The sequence below is a fragment of the Suncus etruscus genome, chromosome 1 (assembly GCF_024139225.1).
Source record: "Suncus etruscus isolate mSunEtr1 chromosome 1, mSunEtr1.pri.cur, whole genome shotgun sequence".
In the NCBI taxonomy this organism is placed as follows: Eukaryota; Metazoa; Chordata; class Mammalia; order Eulipotyphla; family Soricidae; genus Suncus; species Suncus etruscus.
In genome coordinates, this window is record NC_064848.1 from 23,197,079 (window position 1) to 23,216,238 (window position 19,160).

The 19,160-nt window shown below is 48.3% G+C and overlaps 1 protein-coding gene across 1 annotated transcript in view; it reads left to right on the plus strand.

The window, feature by feature from the left end:
- CORO2A (coronin 2A) overlaps positions 1-18,862 on the plus strand; it is a 69,797-nt gene extending 50,935 nt beyond the window's left edge. The window contains exons 4-14 of the mRNA XM_049784369.1: positions 5,026-5,142; positions 7,703-7,852; positions 9,642-9,821; positions 10,832-10,948; positions 12,104-12,208; positions 12,858-12,954; positions 14,967-15,079; positions 15,326-15,416; positions 16,288-16,565; positions 16,755-16,763; positions 18,392-18,862. Coding sequence (XP_049640326.1) covers positions 5,026-5,142; positions 7,703-7,852; positions 9,642-9,821; positions 10,832-10,948; positions 12,104-12,208; positions 12,858-12,954; positions 14,967-15,079; positions 15,326-15,416; positions 16,288-16,565; positions 16,755-16,763; positions 18,392-18,517 — 1,383 coding nt within the window. The 3' untranslated portion in view covers positions 18,518-18,862. The remainder of the gene's footprint in view (positions 1-5,025; positions 5,143-7,702; positions 7,853-9,641; positions 9,822-10,831; positions 10,949-12,103; positions 12,209-12,857; positions 12,955-14,966; positions 15,080-15,325; positions 15,417-16,287; positions 16,566-16,754; positions 16,764-18,391) is intronic.
- Positions 18,863-19,160: the final 298 nt, after the last annotated feature.

Consider the following 19,160-nt stretch of genomic DNA (forward strand, 5'->3'; position numbering starts at 1 on the left):
CATCCTCATATTCTGACAGCACTTTAATCTACCTTCCCACTTCAGTGTAGGGCAAGGAAATGGAGATTCTTGATGATGGAGAGATGAGGGGAGCTGGGTATTTCTAAAATGGGGGAGCAGCCTGTCTCCTGTATTTGCAGATATGTATGCAGAAACTCCTCTATACCTGTCTCTGAATTTCCCCAACAGACCTGGGGAAGCCCAATTGTCTGTTCTTCTTGCAGACTATCCAGCAGTCAGGGACCACCATTGTGTCTTTGCTCATGTTTCTCTCAGCATAGACTCAAGACATTCTATGAAAGTGCAGTGGTGTCTGCAAAGGCAGGGCAAGGAATAGTGAAGGGGAAGAGGGAGATGGAATACCGTCCTGGTAGCTTGATCCCCGGCACTTTCAGCTCTCTTCTGGCTGCATCCAGGTGTGTGTGTGGCTTCAGTCTCTACCTCTAGCACCTTCACAGCACCAAGAAGCAGGACTAGAGAACAGCCCAAGGTTTCCCCATGATTTAGCCACAAGCCACAGCTGTGATTGAGTCAAGTGGCTCACTACTGTTTTCAGATGTCAGGAACCTGGACTGAAAAGTGTTACAAGGAGCCCCTTCACAAGACTGTGATTCCTCGAAGGCCAGAAGTACAGCGGGTCAGGTGTTGTTTGCCTTGCATGTGGCCAACCCAGGTTCGATCCCCTTCATCTCATATGGTTCCCCAAGTACTGCCAGGAGTGATTCCTGGATATAGTGACATAGTTGGGTGTGACCCCCAAACAAAACCAAAAAACACTGAGCTTCTGGAGTCCAGCTCTCTCTGGCAACATTGCAGAGATACATCTGGCTGGTGCTTAGCTACACCCTGCAGAGTGTGGTCCCTTGAGTGTCTCAGAAAGAGGCACCTCATGAATGGCTATAGGCCAGTGGTCTTCTCTGCTATCTACATCACTTAGATATTCAGATGAGCAGGGAGCATGCTGGTAGTGGGACCCCTGAACCAGAAACAGATGTGAACGAAGTCTGCTTTGGCAGGTAGAGGGCCCTGGGCCTGTTCCGCCTGGTTGCAGTGGTATGATGGGTAATATGAACATTTAACCCTTGATAGCTCCAATTTTCTGCCACTGAGCTGGTGTGGTGATCCTGAACAGCAGGAAATCCAAGTCTCTCCGTACTGTTGGAAAGCCACACTTTGGACAGTCTGGCCTAGACTGTGAACCTGGAATTTCTGCAGAAATTCTCAGGAGGGGCCGAAGAGATAGATAGCACAGCATTAGGGTGTTTGCCTCAGCCGATCCAGGATGGATAGTGGTTCGAACCCCAGCATCTCATATTATCCCTGAGCCTGCCAGAAGCAATTTCTGGAGCAGAACCCAGAGTAACTACTGAGTGCCGCTGGGTGTGACCCAAAAACAAACACACAAACAAAAAGAAATTCTCAGAAGAAAACATGAAAAAGCAGAAAGTTAACCCACCTTTTTTTCTCCTTTTTTTTTGTTTTTGCTTTTGTTTTTGGGTCACACTCGGCAGCGCTCAGGGGATACTCCTGGCTTTACACTCAGAAATCGCTCCTGGCAGGCTCGGAGGACCATATGGGATGCTGGGATTTGAGCCACTGTCCTTCTGCATGCAAGGAAAATGTCTTACCTCCATGCTATTTCTCCGGTCCCCTCTTTTCTTCTTTTTTTGAAGTTTGGGTCACATTTGATGATACTCAAGTCTTACTTATGACTCTGTCCTCCAAGATCATTCCTGATAGGGCACAGGAACTATGCCCTACCTCCAAATGAAATCATCTTTGGGCTAAGTGACAATACAGTGGATCGAGCATTTACCTTGCATGCAGCCAACCTAGATTTGATCCCGGGTCAGAGCAATAGCACAGTGGCATGCATTGCCTTGCATGTGGCTGCCCCAGGACGGACCCAGTTTGGTTTGGTTCCAGGCATCCCAGGTGGTCCTCCGAGCCTGCCAGGAGCGATTTCTGAGCACAGCCAGGAATAACCCAGGAGTGCCACCAAACATGTTCCATAAACAAAAAATAAAACAAGAAGAAATCACATTCCCATTGACTATTTCTTCCCTGGCCCCTCTCTAGGTCACAGAAGCCACAAATTGGCTTCAGTTTCTGTGGACTCACTTGTTCTAGATTTTTTGGTTTTTGGGTCACACCTGGCAGTGCTCAGGGGTTACTCCTGGCTCTGCGCTCAGAAATCGCTCCTGAAAAGCTCAGGGGAACATATGAGATGCCGGGATTCGAATCACCGGCCCTCTGCATAAAAGACAAACGCCCCACCTCCATGCTATCTCTCCGGCCCCTGTTCTAGATTTTTCTAAACATTTTTCTGAACACATCAAGGGAAAGTGTTTGTTTGCTTAATGGAGACAGCCATTCCATCATTGAAGAGGACTCATGTGGTCCTCATGTGACTTTTTTTTCTTTATTTTTTTTTCTGGATGTGGTTGTTTTTTAGTCTTCACCTAGCAGTGTTTCCATTTTTTTTAAACTAGTGAATCACTGTAATTCAAAGTCACTCATGACTGAGTTTCAATCTTAGAATATTTGCGCACCCATCCCTTCATCCCTTTACCAGTGCCCATCAATGTCCCCGGTTTCCCTCCCACACCCCAGATTGCTTCCGTGGCAGATACTTTCTTTTTTTCCGTGTGTGTGTGTGTGTGTGTGTGTGTGTGTGTGTGTGTGTGTGAGTGTGTGTGTGTGTGTGTTGGGTCACACCCGGCAGCACTCAGGGGTTACTCAGGAGAAGTCTCTCCTGGCAGGCTCAGGGGACCATATGGGATGCCAGGATTCAAACTGGGGTCTGTCCTGTGTTAGCCACATGCAAGGCAAATGCCTTACCACTGTGCTATCACTCCATCCCTCTTATTTATATTTTTTATGTATTCTTTTAGTTTTTTTAAGTATTATTTATGTATTTATTTTTGTTTTTTTGGACCACACCCAGCAGTGCTCAGTGGTTACTCCTGGCTCTGTGCTCAGAAATCGCTTCTGGCAGGCATGGAGGACCACATGGGATGCCAGGGGTTGAACCTGGATTGACTGCCTGCAAAACAAGTGTCCTACTCACTGGCTATTGCTCTGGCCCCTCCTCATTTCCTTTTAGACACTGTGGTTTACAATACTGTTACTGAAAGGATCCATGCATATCACTTTACCTCCTTTCAGCAGTTTTCTTGTTTTGTTTTGGGGCCACACCCAGCAGCATTTAGGTGTTACTCCTGGCTCTGTGCTCAGAAATCAGTCCTAGCAGGCTCGGGGACCATATGGAATGTCGGAATTCGAACCAATGCCCGTCTTAGTTTGGCTGCATGCGAGGCAAATGCCCTTCCACTGTGCATCCTACCACTGCATCTCTCCAGTCCCCTTCCAGCAATTTTTGAGAGTAACCACTTCCCTGGTGGTTGTACATAGGGATCATGTTGGACTGGGGATCGAACCTGGGGCTCCTGCTTACAACACTTATACACCAGCCTTGTTTTGTTTGGGGTCCACACTTGGTGGTGCTCAGAGATTACTCTTAGCTCTGCACTCAGGAGTCATTCCTGACATTTCAAAGGACTATATGGGATGCTAGGGATCAAACCCAGGTCTTCCACATGTAAGGCAAATGCTCTACCCTCTGTGCTATCTCTCAGGCCCCTTTAGATGCTCCAGCCTTTAGAGCCATTTTCCTTGCAAACTGTGGATTTTTTTTTTTTTTTTTTTGGTTTTTGGGTCACACCCGGCAGTGCTCAGGGGTTACTCCTGGCTGTCTGCTCAGAAATAGCTCCTGGCAGGCACGGGGGACCATATGGGACACCGGGATTCGAACCAACCACCTTTGGTCCTGGATTGGCTGCTTGCAAGGCAAACGCCGCTGTGCTATTTCTCCGGGCCCGCAAACTGTGGATTTTTAGGACCGATGTCTTTCACTTAGCCTAATACTGTCAAGGTTCCCTTAGATAGTGCCCCAATGGTCATCTCTGTTGACATATCATTCCCCTTTTTAGTTTTTTTTTGTTGTTTTTTGTGTTTTTCATTCCCTTTTTTAGTTTTTGGGCCAAACCCAGATACACTCAGGCATTACTCCTGCTCTTCGCTCAGGGATCATTCTTGTGTGGTACTCAGGGAATCATATGAGCTATCAGAGAATGAATCAGTCTGCTGCATGCAAGGCAAATGCCCTACCCACTGTGCTAACACTCCTGGCCCCTTCATTCCCTTTTTTTCTGAATAATATTCCTTTGTAGGAATACATTATTTGTTTTTTTTTCTGTTTTTGTTTTTGTTTTTGGGGCTTCACCCAGTTGTGGTCAGGAGCTACTCCTGCCTCTGCACTCAGGAATCACTCTTGGTGGGTTCAGGGACTGTATAGGATGCCAGGGACCCAGTAAAACCTACCACAGTTCTATCATGCTGACAGAAGCTTGAGGAGTTAGGGAAATAATGTGTGCTCTGGTCATGTGGAATAGGGTTGGGGGTAGGAGGAGAAGGCCTAGATTAACCTCATTATCTACCCCTCAACCAGGGGCCATACTCCAAGGGGGCCACAAGTGAAAATCACATCAATTGGGAACCATGGCATGAAACTAGGGAACCCACCATTACTTCTGGGGGCTTCAGTATGGAAAATGAGGCACTAGGGTTGGAGACAGGTAGAAAAGCATAGCCAATGGGTATGGAGTAGATTAACCCCATCTCAGCCTGACCCTTCTATCTCTGTATGTTTGTTTTCGTTATTTTTGTTTTGGATTGGGGCCAAACCTGTGAAGTTCAGAGGTTGCTCCTAACTATGCTCTCAGAAATTGCTCTTGGCTCAGGGGACCATATGTTATGCTGGGGATCGATCCCAGTTCTGTCCTAGGTCAGCTGCATGCATGGCAAATGCCCTACCGCTGTGCTATTGCTCCAGCCCCATTGTTGTTATTGTAGTTTTAATAAACTCTTTAAATCACTGTGAGATATGCAGTTACAAAGTTGTTCATGATTAAGTTTCAGTCATACCATGTAGATCCTTCACCATTTCATGGCTTTGTTTTGCAGACTGGAAAGCTAGACCCCCACTACCCAAAGGTGTGTGGACACCAAAAGAACGTATTAGACATCAAATGGAACCCCTTCAATGATTTTGAGATTGCCTCGTGTTCTGAGGATGCCACGGTGAGTATCAGGTGATGAGAGGCTGTGTCGTAGAGATGTGGGGGAGGAGGGGCCAGCTAGCCCACTCGGTGAAATCTCACAGTGTCTCAGGAGTGGGACAGCTTAGATTGAGGGTAGAAGCTCTAGGCTCTGTGTTGCTCTGTGCACTTTCTTCAAAATTAGGCAGCATTGCTCCTTATTGGCGGGTGGGAATCCAGCAAGATATGTATCCAGTAAGAATGGCCACTTTCGTGGAAGGTGGACCACTTCATCCTCAAGCAGAGGGAAGGAGAGTTTGACCAGAGATGGGGGGTGTGGAGGCAGCTTTTAGGACAAGAATGCCCAAACAGTCTCCCAAAGTTCCCATCCTTCCAACTGCTGGGCCTTAAACCACAGTCTCTGCTGTCATGTATGCATATTTATTATTATTTATTCTGCACTCACTTCTCAGTCCAAGGGAAGCCAATGTAATCCAAGTTTATCTCCCATCCTGGTGCCTTTCTATGCAGCATCCTTACCAGGGATCTTCACTCTAGAACCTGGCACAACCATCATGAGTTTGACAACAGGCTTTTATTTATTGTGTGTGTGTGTGTGTGTGTGTGTGTGTGTGTGTGGTTTTTGGGTCCCACCCGGCAGTGCTCAGGGATTATTCCTGGCTCCAGGCTCATAAATTGCTCCTGGCAGGCACGGGGACCATATGGGATGCTGGGATTTGAACCGATGACCTCCTGCATGAAAGGCAAACGCCTTACCTCCATGCTATCTCTCCGGCCCCAGGCTTTTATTTTTTTAATTAAAATAATTTCATATCGGGGCCAGAGAGATAGCATGGAGATAAGGTGTTTGCCTTGTATGCAGAAGGTCAGTGGTTAAATTCCGGCATCCCATATGGTCTCCCCGAGCCTGCCAGGAGCCATTTCTGAGTGTAAAGCCAGGAGTAATGCCTGAGCACTGCTGGGTGTGACCCAAAAACAAAACAAAACAAAAAATTTCATATCTGTGGGTGGTGGGATTGGAGTTTGAGCCACACTCAGCAGTGTCAAGTGCTGCTCCTGGCTATATTCAGGAATGACTCCTGGTGGTGCTCAAGAGATCATATTTGGTAGCCAGGGTTCCACAAACATGCAAGGCAAGTGCCTTCTCCTGTGCTTTCTCTCTGCGCCCCCTGGCTGCTTTTATGAGAAAGGAATAAAGATTTGCCAATCTTAAAGTCAAATCTACTAAAAACCGCATCTAGGTACCTCAAAGGGAAAGGGGATATTTACTCAGGAGCTTGTGTCCACATGCCCCAGCTTTCTGGAACTCCAATGTGCCCCCCCTCCCATTTTTATGCCTCCATTCTTTTTGTTGATATTGTTTGGGCCACACCTGCTGGTGCTCAGGGGACCATATGGGATGCTGGGATCAAATTTGGTCAGCTGTGTACAAAGCATGTACCCTACCTGTTGTGCTACTGCTCCAGCCCCAATGCCTCCATTCTTTTTTTTTTTAAGTTTATAACAGACTTTATTAAAATGGCTTTATTGTCTTCATCAACATAAGTTTAAAATTTTCTTCGAAAAATTAAAATGTAAAAGCATTTTATTGGTTTTTATTTTCCAGGAAAATTCTGGAATGAAAATAAAATTGTTGAATAGACATAAAATAATTCAACTGTTTGACAGAATTAACATTATTTCTCTAAATTATTTGAAGCCCCTGCTTCAAAATTCTCATCTTAATTTGCTATCTAGTGCCAAATTGTAATTACTTTCACTAATTCAATCAAGTCCTAAATTGAAAATGTATTTTTTGGTTTGTTTGTTGGTTGGTTGATTGGTTTTTGGGTCCCACCCGGCAGCACTCAGGGATTACTCCTGGCTCTGCACTTAGAAATTGCTCCTGGCAGGCTCAGGGGATCATATGGGATGCTGGGATTCGAACCACCATTGCAAGGCAAATGCCCTACCTCCATGCTATTTCTCTCTTCTGGGGTACTATTAAAATATTTTAATTATTTATTTATTTTTATTTTTTCAATAATATCTTTATTAAGCATCATGATTACAAACATGTTTGTAGATATGCCTCCATTCTTACATCTCCATGTCAGCAGCTTCCTCCCTGCTGCAGTAGCCCTTTCACCCTGGACCAGGACAACATCTGTCATACACCCCTGCCCCTGTGTGTCTACCTTCACCAACTTCTGACCTTCAGCCTTTCTCTTCCAGGTCACCAAGGGGCCCTTTTAAAGCAGAGACTGTGATCCTACTCTCTCCTGCTTCAGGAAATGTAGTGGCTCCCTGATGCCCTTCTGGGCATGTCAGACCATTTCTCCCCTGGGTCTTTGGCACAGGGAGCTGGCTGTTGGTGGAGGGATGTCCTAGGCTGGGAGACACAGTTCTCTACTCTCTACTACTCTTCAGCTGATGGTTCCAGCCCACTAACTGCACTCTCAGAGACCTGTTCCTAGCTCTGCTGAAGCCACTGTCCTCCCTTCTGTGGTACCTCAGAGCACAGACTCACCAGGGAAACCACCATGCGCCCCTCATGGAACCAGAGTAACTGTAACCATGCCCCGCTTTGTCTCTCCTGACAGGTGAAAATCTGGGACATCCCCAAGCAAATTCTGGCAAGGAACATCACCACCTGCCGAAAGGAGCTGCTGGGCCACGCCCGTAGGGTGGGCCTGGTGGAGTGGCATCCCACTGCTGCCAACATCCTCCTCAGTGCTGGCTACGACTACAAGGTGAGCCTCTGGATTGTTTTCCTGGGGTACTGAAATGAGGTCTAACACATTTTGGAATTTGGGGAACTCCAGACTTTAAGAGTAGATTCTCATGGTGTTCTTGGACTGTGCTTCCTTCTAAGACCCTAGCATCTAAGACCCTTTCATTAGCTGGTGGCCACATCCCTACAACCTGCCCCCCACTTCTCATTAGCCTCTTCTCAGTGTGTCTCCTGGGTTCTCACCCATGGCTGGAAGGATGCTCATCACTGAATATCTTTAACCCTGGCTCATAGTGACCACATCTAACTGCTGTATGCATAAACTCTTTCCAAATAAGGTAATATTTTGAGAATCTGCATGGAAATTATTTTTAGGGAAACATCTTCATCTCCAAGCACCTACTCAATAAAGTTTATTCCTGAGTGACCCGAGAGATAGCACAACAGTTAAGGCCTTGCACATGACTAACCTGGGTTCAATCCATGACACCCCATATCATCTCTCCCAGGACTAATCCCTGAGTGCAGAGTCAGGAATAAACCTTAATCACATCAAGTGATCAAAATAAAAATAAAAATAACAAAAATAAAACAAGAGGGGTTATAGTGGTGGTGCAAGTGGTAAGGCATCTGCCTTACCCAAGCTAGCTTGGGACGAACCACTGTTTGATCCAGGGCATCCCATATGGTCCCCCAAGCCAAGGAGCGATTTCTGAGCTCATAGCCAGGAGTAACCCCTGAGTATCGCCATATGTGGCCCAAAAACTAAACTAAACTAAAATAAAACAAGAATAGCTTTTTCCTGCCCAATGGACAGCCAGGCTAACAGGCTGTGGGCCCTGAAGACTGGGCCATCTGGTGCTGTAGGAAAGGCTGTCTGACTCAATGTCCTGTGACCCAGTTCAGCTTCTGTCTTCTCTGCTTCTTCACCATGTGGTGGGGTCTGCTTTAGGGCTCAGGGCTTGCTAACTCTGCCTGGAAACCCATGGACCTTGGCAGGCAACTTGGGAGCTTCAGTGGTGATCAGGACAGTGTGTGGGATTGATTGGGAGGCTCCAGTCCTCCTGAGCAGAAATGCTCTGGGTTTTATAAGGGTAACCCAGCAGTGTCCAGGAGTGGTGGTAGTAGAACCTGGATCAGTGCGGACCTGACAGCTCTTTGCTCAGGTTCACAGTATTCGGAGCTTATGCTAGGCACGTGCTCCATCTCCAATGATCTCCTAGCTGTAGTAATGCTCTTATTTACTTACTTTGATTGAGGAAGCACACTTGGCAGTGCTTGGCAGCTACTTCCTGCAGGGCTCAGGGGAAATACACTATGCCAGGATGGTCCCTTGGCCTCCAGTGTGCAGAGTACAAACCTCTTCCAGAAGTGAACATGAGTGGTGCAATCTGCAATACAAAACTGCAGAGGGCACTCTTGGCATCAGAGGCAGTGATGGGAAGGGATAGCTCCGAAAGGTAGTTTCTCTCTATGGGATGGAAACTGCAACTGAGAACTGAGAAACCCCCAGGATTTGACCTGGGAAACCCAGGGGGTTAACTGGTTGCTGGTCCTTTCACTAGGCATGTTTTGTTGCTCTGAAGCAGATGGTGTTTTCCATTCATTTCCTCCCTTCAGGGACACAGGCCACTTCAATCACTAGATCCATCCTTCCAACCTGAGGCCCCTTGACCAGACTTGCCATCTGCAACTTCCCCTGGGGGGATACTGTATTTCACAGCAGCCGGGCAGGCGAGGTGGGGTAAATAAGTCCCATGGGAGGGGTGTGAGGCCACTGCTCTCAGAGCCAGCTCCCTGTCCTGCAGGTAATGGTCTGGAACCTGGACACAAAAGAGTCTGTAATCATGAGCCCCGTGAGGACAATTCACTGTCACCAGGACGTGATCCTATCTATGTCCTTCAACGCGGATGGCAGCCTGATAGCCACCTCCTGTAAGGACCGAAAGATCCGGGTGATTGACCCCCGTGTGGAGACCTGCCTCCAGGTACGGGTACAGTGTGTGAATGGAGGGGAGTTGAGGGTAGGAGCTACAGTGTTTGGGCTGCAGCCTCACCCCAGTGTGTCCTCTCAGAAGCCCTGGGAAGTTGACTGTTCTATCCCTATTTCATAATACTATATGAATTTGTGGGGGACACATCCAGATCTGTCATTTCTCAGCCTTATAAAAAGGATCATGCCTGTTTTTCTAAAGGAGAAAACAAGCCCAGAGTTTCTTTGACTTGTCTATGTCTAAAGCTGGAGGTTGACCCTGGTCTGATTCAAAACCTGTGAGTGTGCCTCAGCTCAACCTGTAGGCTTGGCAGGTGGTGTGGAGGGACCCTAGGTACCACCGTTTATCCCCTGGAAGTTCCTGGATCAGTACTCTGTCCTTGGAGCCTATCAAGAGCACAGAACTGGTTGAGAGTGTGCCTTTATTCCCCACTCCAAAAAAATAGGACTCTGGGTAAATAGTGGGTAGAAGGAACCCAGAGGGTCAGAGCGATAGCAAAGCAGTAGTGTGTTTGCCCTTGTACATAGCCAACCTGAGACAGACTTAGGTTCGATTCCCACCATCCATATGGTCCACTGAGCCTGCCAGGAGCAATTTCTGAGCGCAGAGCCAGGAGTAACCCCTGGGCACCGCCGGGTGGTACCCAGAAACAAACAAACAAATAAACAAATAAATAAATAAATAAAAAGAAGGAACCAGGACCTGGAGAGATAGCACAGTGGCGTTTGCCTTGCAAGCAGCCAATCCAGGACCAAAGGTGGTTGGTTCGAATCCCAGTGTCCCATATGGTCTCCCGTGCCTGCCAGGAGCTATTTCTGAGCAGACAGCCAGGAGTAACCCCTAAGCACCGCCGGGTGTGGCCCAAAAACAAAAACAAAAACAAAAAAAAAAAGAAGGAACCCAGAAAGGCCAGAGCTGGGGTCCCTGAAAGGACTACAGACTGGAAGAGGAGGAAGGACAGTGTTCTAAGAGGTGAGCCACCATCCCTAGCCTTATCCCTGCAGGAATCAAGCTACAAGGAGCACCGAGCCAACAAAGTCTTATTTCTGGGAACCCTGAAGAAGCTCCTGTCCACAGGCACATCCAGATGGAACAACCGGCAGATGGCCCTGTGGGACCAGGTGAGTCTACCTTGCCACACACTTCTGCCCCTAACCAGCACCTTCAGCTGAATGCGGGCTTGCTTTGCTCATGCATTTACTCACTCATTCACTCACTGACACATTCACTCACTCATTCACTCAAGAATACACTTATTCACCACTCATTCATTTACTACTCATTCATTCACTCCTCACGCACTAATGCATTTACTTAATCATTTGTTCAGTCATTTGTTAATTCACTCATGCATTCATTCATTCATTACTTGCTCATTTATTCATTGACTTATTCACTCACTCTGTCACTCAGTCTTTCATTTACTTGCTCATTCACACATTCATTTACTTGTTCACTCACTTAACTCATCCATTCCTCAAGTACATCAGCCCAGTGTTAAGGATTCTTGACAAGGAAGCTCTAATGGCCTGATGGGACAAACCCAGACATTGTCTCATTTTTTAAGGAGGAAGAGGAAGCAGGTTCCAGAGAAGACCACATCCCCTCATTATAGGGAGGGCACCAGGATTGGGGGTGGGGAGCAAAGTTCCTTTTGTGTAGAGTGAGCAGCTGGAGCAAAGGCTGGGAATATAATCCTGTAGACAGGAGTTGGCCCCACAGGGCAGCTGAAGATGGGGGTCAAGGCAAGGGCCAGTCCAAACAGTATTGATTTGAGGAGCACTTGGCAGCAGTTGCAAAGACTAAACCAATGGTTTCTATCCCCTGAATTTTTCTATGCATGCATATAAATAATAAAACAGGTAGGGAAAGAGTGGAGTGAAGTCAGAGGTCAGCAGAACTGGTTCAAAATAAGATGCTGGCAAAATACATGGTGAATAAAGAATAAAAAAAAACCAAATGCTGGCAAAATAGAGGGTGTCTCTCTTCTCTGTTTTTGTCTCATGCCTATAAAGTCTTTCTTCTGCCTCTGTCTATCTTTTTATCTCTCTGTCTGCCTGTCAGTTTTCTCTGTCTGTCTCTCCCAGAATCCCATGCAGGAATCCTTTTTCTTTTGCAGGAGCTAGGGTGAGGATGGGATTCTCTCTCAGTTAGAAGCACCAGAGCTCAGGTCCAGAATGCTAGAGAAGGGTATTCAGGGATCGGCCAAGTGATAGCAGGGTCCCATGGCAGGAATGCTGACCCAGGTCACTGCAGCCTGGCCCCTTCCCTTACAGGACCACCTCAACATGCCCATTGTGGAGGAGGACCTGGACGGCTCCTCAGGTGTGCTGTTTCCCTTCTTTGATGAAGACACCAACATGCTCTACATGGTGGGGAAGGTCAGCTTGGCATGGGAGGGAGGTGGCAGCCCAGACCACAGGCTGACTGGGGAATCCCGAGCCTTATCCCATAGTGCAGGACCCCGGGAAACTGGACAGGGAATGAAGAAGCAAAAATATCTGTCAAGTTCAGATGTGATGAGACCAGTACCTCTCTCCTATCTTCTGGGCTCCCCAAAAAGCCTTGGGGATGGGGCTTTGACTCAGGCTAGATACCCCAAGTGATTCCTCCCTACAGTGAGTTCAAGTGAGGAGGGGTCTACCAGTATTTATCTAAAGGGAACCCCTTCAAGCAGGGGGACCAGCCAGTATGTAGCCTCCTGAACACTCTCCATACGTTTTCCTCTACCTGTCATTTTGGCCTCACAGCACAGAGACCTCTGTGGTATCCCCATTGGGTGACCTCAGACCAAATGGCCCTCAGGGTAGCTCTAAGAAAGGAGGGCTCCTACCTCTTCTGCTTTGGGTAGGTCTGGGGTCCTGTTGTGGAAACCAATTGTTGAAATGAGAGAACCCCTCACCCCATGCAACCTAGTATCCCCTGATGTGAGGTGGTTTGGCCACCTCCTCCCTCACGGTGGAGGTTTGTAGCCTTTGGGGTGGGGCGACTGGTGGGAGCCAGCTCTGAATGGACCCCCACATTCTCCAGGGAGATGGGAACATTCGCTACTATGAGGTGAATGCCAACAAACCTCATCTCAGCTACCTGACCGAGTACCGTTCCTCTAACCCACAGAAGGGTATCGGTGAGTAGGGACCCCCGGGGTTGTAGGGTGAGAGGGATGGGTCAGAGGCGAGCTGGCAGCTCAGCATTGCCTTCATGGGGGCTCAGGCCATTGTGTGTAGTAGGGCCTCTAGGAACACCAAAGAAGTCAAGGAAGGCTTCTCAGAGAAGCTGACATTTAAACAGCCGAGAGACAAGCATTGCACAGCTTAGGGAGAGAAGTGTGGGACCAGGATAAAAATGTAGGTAGGGCTCAGCATTTTTACCAAGAGCTAGGAAATGGGACAGACTAGTCCAAGAGGGCCCTAGGGTGCAGTTCCACTTTCTGTTCCTTAAAGATGGATATGGGGAGGCTCCTAAGCACTACTTAGGGGACCCGGCAGCCACTCTCAGCAACACTGGCCAACCTGGCTGATAATTTAATTCGAGACCCAAGGGTAGCTCAAGCGCATCTGGCCAGTTTTGGTGCCTTGGGGACCTAGAGGGCTGTACTTGGTGATGCTCAGAGGACCATGTCGTGCCACAGATCAGTATACCCAGGTCAGTATATACAAGGCATGTCAGTATATGCAAGGCATACACCCTAACCCTGAACTCCCTCCCAAGTTTTTTCTTCATTGCCTTTTTTTTTTTTGCCACTTCTGGTGTCACTCAGGGATTACTCCTGGCTCTTAGCTCAGAAATCACTCCTGGCAGGCTCAAGGGACCATAGCGGATGCTGAGGATCCAACCCAAGTCATCTGTGTGTAAATGGCCTTACCTGCTGTGCTATTGCTCTGGCCCCCACTGCCCACTAATTTTTTTTGGGGGGGTTGGGTCACACCCGGCAGTGCTCAGGGGTTACTTCTGGCTCTAGGCTCAGAAATCACTTCTGGCAGGCTTGGGGGACCATATGGGATGCTGGGATTTGAACCACTGTCCTTCTGCACTCAAAGCAAATGCCCTACCTCCATGCTCTTCATGCTCTTTGGCCCCGTCCACTGATTTTTTTAAGTTTAAGGATTAAAAAATAAAACTATGGGGCCGGAGAGATAGCATGGAGGTAAGGTGTTTGCCTTTCATGCAGGAGGTCATCGGTTCAAATCCCGGCGTCCCATATGGTCCCCCGTGCCTGCCAGGAGCAATTTCTGAGCCTGGAGCCAGGAATAACCCCTGAGCACTGCCGGGTGTGACCCCCCCCCCAAAAAAAAACCACCAAAAATAAATAAATAAATAAATAAATAAATAAATAAATAAAACTAATGGGCCAGAGCAGGTAGAGCATTTGCCTTGCATGCGGCTGAACTGGGTTCAATCCCTGGCATCCCATATGGTCCCCCAAGCCTGCCAGGAGTGATTTCTGAGCACAGAGCCAAGAGTAACCCCTGAGCATCACTAGGTGTGCCCCCCCCCACCAAATATATTAAAACTAAGAGCCAGCTAAATAGTACAGAGGGTAATGTATTTGCCTTATATGCAGTGATTCTCTTGCTGACACTACATTGGGCCCCCAGCCCCACCTGAAAACAGAGCCAGGAACATCACCTGAGCATCAGCAAATCTCCCAAAGATGCTAACAAGATAGTACAGGGAATAAGACACCTGCCTGGCATATGGCCAACCATGATTCAATTCCCAACAACACATATTGTACACTTAACAACACCAGGAGTGATTCTTGAGCACAGAACTGAGTGACCTCTGAACAACACCAAGTGTGACCCAATCCCCACCCCCCCCAACAAATTAAAAAATAAAAAAGACCCAACAATGTGACATCTTCAAGAAACCACTCAAAGATACAGGTAAATGGTAAAGGGTGGGGAAAGATGTTTCACCACAAGAAAGCCTGAGCCCCTCTGTTTAGCACAGCTGGGGTTGGAAGTGGGGACCCTGGAAAGTCCCTGAGAATCTGGGAAGTCTTAAAAGATGGGGCCAGACCAGTTGCCCATAAGCTCTGAGTAGTTTTCGAGCAAAAGAAACATTGTGAGTCAGGCATGCAGCACCCTCTCTGTCCCCTCTCTCTCTTGGCCTTCTGTGGCCATATGCCCGCAGGTGTTATGCCAAAGAGAGGTTTGGACGTATCTTCCTGTGAGATCTTCAGATTCTACAAGTTGATCACAACCAAAAGCCTCATCGAACCCGTGTCCATGATTGTACCCCGGAGGGTAAGGGTAGGGAGCCTTCTAGGAGGGAGAGGGGAACCCTAGCTGGAGAGACTACCCTGGCCTGGAACCCAGACCTACGGGCAGCAACAGGCCTCTTATTGTCACTGGTGTCCCAAGTCCCTCTGCTCCTGAGTTGCCATGTGGCCTGGGGAGCCACCCGGAGTCTCTCTGGGTCTGGGATTCATCAGCTCTCAGAACTGTGAGAACTTGGCCCTCCAGTTCTCACTGCCCTGACTCTCTCTGTAGTCGGAGTCCTACCAAGAAGACATCTACCCCCCAACAGCAGGGGCCCAGCCATCCATGACGGCCCAGGAGTGGCTTAACGGGATGAATAAAGGTGATGCAAGCAAAGGGGTGAATTGGGGTGGCGGTGGATGATGGGGGTCAGGACAATAGAATGTCAGAGTGACCCCAAGTAACAGAGAGGGGTCTAGCCTTTTTCTATATCTTCCTTAACTGCAAAGCAGGCACTTAGTGGCCAATGCTAGCCAATTCCTAGTGACCAACACTGTCCCTTGGTCTAGGGAGAGACTTGTCCCTGCCATTCAGAGTTCTTTCCATACCAAGGGTGTGTGTGCTAGGGAAACTTCGGCCCATGGTCCAGGCTAGAGCTAGTGCAGCAGAGAAGGCACTTATCTTGCATGTGGCAGACCTGCACGCCACAAAATAATACAAGATGAAAGTGTTTTATATTAATTGAGTGCATGAATATCTGTGAAGCTCCATGGATGAATAGGAGTGACTGGATAGTTTCAGAATTGCCCCACCTATACCATCCCCTCTGTCTGATGTTTGTCCAAGGAGCACCCACTCCACTTCCTTGATTCACTCTCCTTGTCAGTCAAGCTCAGAATGACGAGGCAATAGCAGCTGCCGCCTCTGTGCCTGAGATTGCTTTCCCCTCAGACCCCCATTTAACACACACACACACACACATACACACACACACACACACACACACACACACACACTCACCTACCTCAATGGTATAGAGCCAAGAGCAGTGTGGCTGGGGCTGGACTGTCCCTTCAAAGCCTTGCCCATGAAACCTATAAGTTTCCTGCAAAGTTTCTAGGCCTCCTGGTACAGCTTCCAGCAAGTCCAGTTTTGCTGTGTCAATCAGAGGTGTCTGACCCCACACCCTCTGAGTTTGTGTGCCACTGCCCCCAGACAATCAGTTCTCAAACTACCCTTTGCTTTCCTTCCAGGGCCAGTCCTGGTGTCCCTAAGGCCAGGAGGCGAACTGCTGAACTCCCAACCACAGCCCAGCCTCCAAACTATGACCTCACAGAAGCCCAACCCTGGGCCTCTGCCCCCAGCCTCTCCCCGGCTCCTGAGCCAGACAGAAAAGCTGGCCATGGAAGATGGTTGGCGGCCCAGCTCTGGGCCCAGACGGGAAGCAGAGTGGCAAGTGGAGGAAAAGAAGGCCTGGCTGACTAATGGCATTGATATATTTGACTACCCTCCACCAAAGACAGAGAATGAGGTGGGAGGAGATGGGTGGACAGGGGGAATAGAAGGGAGGGGAACCTGTGGGAGGTGGGTATCCTGCTGAAGGGGAGATAATGAGAGGGGAGGACAATCATCAGCTCGGGTGGCCTAAGTCCATAACATCTCCCCTGTGCCCAGAGACAAGCTTGGACACCAGTAGCAGGGAACCTTCTGTAAGTCCGAGCTGGTATCTGTCACTTCGTGTGTATGTGCTATGTGGTTTCAGTCTCTAGCATCACAGAGTCCCAAATCCAAAACAACTTAAAAATAAAAATTCGTGGAGCTGGAGAGTTAATATAGTGGGAAGGACACTTGTCTTACACGCAGCCAAACCAAGTTCAATCTCTGGCAGCCTGTATGGTCCCCCAAGTACCTCCAGGAGTGATTCCTGGGTGCAGAGCCATGAGTAACTAACTTGAGCACCACCAGGTGTCACCCCCACCCCCAAATTAATTAATCTATAAAACTCTCCCTGTTCTGATATTCTTCATCTAAGATTATATCTTATTTTCCTGTCTTGAGGATTTTTTTGGTTTTGGGGCCACACCTAGTGACGCTCAGGACTTACTCCTGGCTATGTGCTCAGAAATCGCTCCTGGCTGGAGGACCATATGGGACGCCAGGGATCAAACTCAGGTCCATCTGGGTCAGCCATGTGCAAGGCAAACACCTTACCACTATGCTATTGCTCCAGCCCCATGGTTTGTTTTTTGTAGGCCAATCCAGTAGTGATCATGGGGGCCTTCCAGACTATCCCAGTGATGCTATAGAAAATATGCAATGCCAGGGATTGGACTCAGGACTTCACACTTCTGCCCAACTGTCTCCCCAGACCATGTCAGTGTTTGGATGTGGCTTTTGGAGGCAGTTCCTGTGGGACACAACTTGATCTTGAGTGGTGGGATACTTTTTTTGGTTTTTGGATTACACTGGCAGCCCTCAGGGGTTACTCCTGGCTCCACACTTAGAAATCACTCCTGGCAGACTCAGAGAACCATATGGGATGCCGGAGGACACCACTTGATTCCATACCACTTGAGGAATTCTCCCAGCAGAGCCCTTGCTCTGCTGAGGACTCACTGAAGGACCAAGTTCCCCTTAACCTCAGTCCTTGCAGTGATGAAATGATGGTACAAACACTCCTACCCCCATAAGTATCTAATAGATAACAAAGCTACAGGAGCCCCCAACAGCTTGTGCTGTTCTCTGCAACTACACAGTCTTAATCATGCTGGGCTTTATTTTCTGACTTCCAATTTCCAGAGAAAGAAAATAGAGGGTAAATACGTAGTTTAGTGGTGGTTAAAAGCAAAATCCAGTCATACTCAGGGTCAAGTCTTTTTTCCTCTATTCCCTGGGAGAGGACGTAAGGAAAACCAAAATTCAATGTCAGATGTAAGGCCAGGCTGAGAGTTGAGCATCCTGGAGCACATCCTTTGTAAGCCAGAGGCTCAAGTTTATTCTCTTACACAAGGCTACCCTGCTATAGACTAAAGATAGAGGAGTGGGAGTAGGGGAATAAAAAACATTTGCCTTCACAAAGAAAACATGGTTTGGGGCTGAAGCCATAGTCATAGCACAATGGGTAAGGTTCTTGCCCTATATGCAGCTGACCTGGTACCCCTGAGCCCTATCTGGAGCATCTCTGAGCACAGAGCCAGGAGTAAGCCCTGAGCACCACCAGATCCAAAGGAAGACTGTTCCCCAATGTCTCCAACCACATAATATGAAACCTCCACTTTTCTGGGTCAAAAGGGAGCTTGTTATCTTAGCTACACCTTTGTGACCATCGCCTGTGCTTTGCTTCCAGCTTGCGGCAAGATGTTCTATCGGCAACAGGATGAGATCCGGAGGCTCCGTGAAACTATTAAGTCAGCGCGAGGTGCTAGGCCAAACAGTTGGAACTTGGAGATCAAAAACCTGCAGATGGGCCCAAAGAGATTCTGAGCAGAGCTCTCTGCCCCTCCTGCCTCAGGGACACTACTGGGCTCTTGGGGAAGATCAAGGATCCAGCCCCGAGCCCCCCAGGAAAAACCACCTTTGTTTCTATATTTTTGTTGGAGTGAAACCCTCAGTTGCTGAAAGATTCCCATGAAACACGGTGCCGGGTTTTTCTCTTTGCCTTCTTGAACAGCAGTTTCTGAATCAAATTGACCCTTTAGATGAGGAATCTTGCCTTCTGTTTAATTCTGTCTTGGGAAGTTAGAAGGGGCTCAAGATGAGCTTGACTTCCAGAGGTGGAGAAGAAAACTATAGCAACTTAGAGCTGGTCAGGAAGTGGGGGAGAGGTATTGGAAAACTGTGGCCCTAAAATGGAAGGAGGGAAACCCAGCAGGAAGACTGATCCCCCTTCCAGTCAGCACTCCTTCTTTCAGTTTTATAGAGATATGGAATATATTATGCTAACCCTCCTGAGTAACGACAGTGATCTCACCCAACCCCATCAGTCTACAGATGGGGAAATGAGGCACAGGGAGCAGCCAAGAAAGACCCTAGAGAATCTGGGCTCATAGTCTCCAGAGTTAGTACAAGCCCTGTTCTGGGGCTGCCTTATCTGACAGATATGCCCCTGGCTTGCTCAGTGCTTTCT